This window comes from Limulus polyphemus, unplaced genomic scaffold (assembly GCF_000517525.1).
Source record: "Limulus polyphemus unplaced genomic scaffold, Limulus_polyphemus-2.1.2 Scaffold264, whole genome shotgun sequence".
In the NCBI taxonomy this organism is placed as follows: Eukaryota; Metazoa; Arthropoda; class Merostomata; order Xiphosura; family Limulidae; genus Limulus; species Limulus polyphemus.
In genome coordinates, this window is record NW_013665874.1 from 759,483 (window position 1) to 763,486 (window position 4,004).

General features: G+C 27.7%; 1 protein-coding gene across 2 annotated transcripts in view; it reads right to left on the reverse strand.

The window, feature by feature from the left end:
• LOC106456853 (autophagy-related protein 16-1-like) overlaps positions 1-4,004 on the reverse strand; it is a 44,022-nt gene that overhangs the window by 24,178 nt on the left and 15,840 nt on the right. For both annotated transcript variants that reach the window (XM_022382634.1, XM_022382635.1), the window contains one exon: positions 2,428-2,501. In XM_022382634.1, the coding sequence (XP_022238342.1) occupies positions 2,428-2,501 (74 nt within the window). The remainder of the gene's footprint in view (positions 1-2,427; positions 2,502-4,004) is intronic.

Consider the following 4,004-nt stretch of genomic DNA (forward strand, 5'->3'; position numbering starts at 1 on the left):
TGAGTTTATAATTTTTGAAATACCTTAAAGTCCATTGAAGCTTTTCCTCATCTTTGAGAGTAAGCTTAAGCCAATCATTACCGAGGGGTTTAAACTTTGTTCTGTCATTTAAAATGTCTTCCATTTTGGAGACATGATCAGATCTGTTTAAAATTATGACACCTGCACCTTTATCTGGCCAGATAACGACATTTCGGTTAGTGGCAAGTTATTTTAAGGCAGATAACTCAACCTTTGTATTAGGAGAGAGGTTTTTAATGGGTTGAAGTTATAGAATGAGGACAATGCTGCATTTTTTAATTTAGTTTTGATAAGCAATTCTATGTTTGGTGTGTTATCTTTGTTAAAACTAGGAAAGGATTTAAGAGTTCTGTAGATACATTCAAATGGAAAAAAGTAATTTTCTGAGGTTTCAATGCTGATGATAAAATTTGAAGAAATTCAAAAACATCCATAATTAAAGATGATATCACCATATCATATCAAAGATGATATGATATCACCATATTTTTCATATTTATTATAAAACTTCATTTTCCACTTGATGAATCATCTGGTAATACTAATAGTTAGGATATAACAATATTACTATTACTTGGAAAGGTAAAACAAGCATACTGTACCAAACAGTATATCTGGTTTGTACAGTTAAAAACAAAGGTACATAGTTTAAGCTAAAGTGTAACAATCGTAAGTCTTTTTTACTTTAGAAACATATAAATACATGCAACTTTTTTATTAGAAAACTAGTTCTGGAATGACATGCTGATTAATACTGTACACGTACACTGGTAGATTTAAGTTAACATATTGTGACACTGACTTCCATCCAAAAATATTGCATTATAAAGTATAATTTAGAAAAATGAAAGCTGAGTATATATTTTAAAAGAAATCTGTAGGTAGAATATTGGGCTGTTTGTGTTTCATTGCCATACAGTATGATGTAAAATCCTATCAAAAGCTGCAAGAAAAGAAAAACATATACATAATGTATTTCAATAACTGTGAACATATATAGTATATCATTAGTAATTAAATCTGAAGCACAAGTTCTACAGTTTTACAGCTGTAAATGACTATCTTTGTACATACAGTGACACAATATTAAAATGGTTCAATTAAATAATTACAATACAGTGATTAAGATATAAGTGGATTATAAACTGGGTTAATAACAATCTTGAGGACCTTTGTGCATGCATAATGACTGCTGAATTTATCAAATGACTAATGTTTTTAGGAAGGATTAGTCACTAGTGGCTTCAAGAATAAAAAACTAGGGAAAACATTGGCTTTCACAAATGTGCAGAACCCTTATCTCATTAGAAGTTTACATCTGATGAAAGAAAAAGCTCTTTTAAATCTACTACATGTTAACTTCACTACCTTAATACTGTTAAATGAAAATGTTATGTTTTAGACTGAAGATGTTGTTTTGTAGAATTTCTAAATTAACATACACATTTCAAAACTCATAGTAACCAATGCAAAATACAAAAATATTGTTAAAAAGCTCACGTAAAACAACAGTTATTTTTAACATAATATTTAAAATGAGACTGTTTCCAGTCTCAAAATTACAATAAAATACAAATAACTTACTGTACATAATACTGTATATAATATCATGTTAATGTGAAATATATATATACAGGACAAACTAGAAGAAATTTAAAATCCAGAATAAATAAACACAAAAGAAATGTTAAAAACAATAATATTACTCTTTCACCTTTAGCAGAATATATTAATAAAACTAAACACATAATTCAATGGGAAAAGAACTTTTATTTTAGCTCAACCTAAAAATTTTATTAGCATGAATATACGTGAATCTATTGAGATAATTAAATATAAAAAAGTAAATTTAAAATATTGAATAAGGATGATGGAACTGATGGAAATGTTGTCAGTAGATGGTGTGAAATTATTTAGTATGTAAATTGGTGATTTTGTAATGGTATAAATGTTATTTTTGTAAACATTACACTTCTGAGGATGATGCAGTAAAATATGTTAAAACATGTAGAGTGTATGAGACGGTTTCCAGTCTCATCAGGTTTTTTTTAATTTTTTTTTACACTATACATTAAGTTATTTGTATTTTATTGTAAATTTGAGACTGGAAACAGTCTCATTTTTAGAATTTTGTAAAAAGTAATTGTTGTTTTATAAAATGCGAGTTTTTTTAACATTGAACAAGTGTCAATGAATTTTAATAAAAATATAGTTTTAACAAAACCAAAAATACTACAACAGCTCAAAGAAGCACCACAAGTCAGTTCTACACTGACTTTATAAATTCAATTCAAATAACATTATTATTACAATGAATTTCAAACTCAAAAACTCACCCTAGAATGAAATATATATGTTTAACACCTCTTTGTACCACTTGTTTTAAAAGTTGTTATCTTAAAATACCTGGAGATCTTGGAAGATAATTCTTTTTCTTTTTCTTCAAGCATGTTTCGTAAATCAATAAGCTGCTGCGTATGCTATAAAATTGAAAATAATGTGAAATACAAAGAGATAGATACATTTGAACTTCTAGAAATTAGTACAAGATCATATAGCATTAAATATTACATCTTTCCAATTATTTAGATTTTTATAAAGGAAAAATGGAGAACCATACACAAAATATTTAAGATCAAGGTGAAACAGCAAGTCATAATCAACTAGTTTATGATAATGTGAACATGGTAAACCTGTTACTCTGTATAAGACCAAGAAGCAATTTTATAATTCTCAAGCACTAGCATCCTTTAACTTTTGTAAAAAATATATACAATATATTTCAAAACATGTTTTCAAAATTTAAGAAAAGGAGCTTTTTTTCTAAACTTGAGGTAATAACAGATTCTTTATAGGCATATTGCCATAGTTAATATTTAAATCATAAGGCATAAAATATAATACTAAATACAGCAAAATCCATTAAGTATATAACTGATATATCTTATTGTTAAATCAGATTATGACTTTACACAAGTTATACACTATCACGTGGGCTATCAATCTGTTATTGATAATATAAATAAGTAGTACACATATATAAAATCAAGATGAATCATGAATCACAATAGTAGTTCATAATGGGATTGCCAATTTGTTCTTCTTCATTATTATTTAATATCGTTCCACCAGCCTACAACAAAAATGGTTGTGAGTATTGTAACTAAACCTGGGCAATATTACTAAATGCATTATTGCCTAAGGTAATTTTGAAGATCAGTTGACTACCTAGCAAATAACAGTGCTGTATAACTGTTTACACCTAATAGTTTTAATGTAGTCCATGGTTTATATGGAGCCTCATAATGTACTAGATGTAATTATTTTTATTATATTGAACTTTAAGCCATGCCTGGGCTAATAATACAGAAGTTACAATGATGAGGTTCACGTGCACTCGTGTTAACATATCAAATAACATAAAACTGACCTTTGTTCTGTACAAAGTAACTTGTCTTGGTTGTGTTTTAGTATAGTATTTTGTAAAATATAGTCACATTTCCATTATTATACATCATATATGTATATAGATTATTGCTATTATCCAATAAGTTCTTAAACTTATTATTTTTAAAACATAGAACAGTAGTTAAAGTAAAGCAAACAATTATCTCTTCCAGTTACGACCTTTGTACTCAGTTGCTGCTTGACGTAGGTTGCTATGCCTTTGAAAAATTTGCACATGGAGGATATGAAACAAAAAGATTTTTTTTAGGTTTTGTATATACATTTGAATAACTAAAAAATCATAAATTACTACATTAATAATATAGAATTCCACTATAATTTATCAAGCCTAGTAACTAAGATGTATTTAGTCTAAAAAGATACGAAATTTTGTATCCAAAGACGTTAAAGTGGCTGAGAAAGCCATTATGGGGACATTCTGAGCTTCCATTTGGTTATTCAATTCATATATAGAAGTAAGTGTATATAAGGTAGCATTTCCAAAAATGGAAAGAGTTGGTCGGGGTGCCACTGTG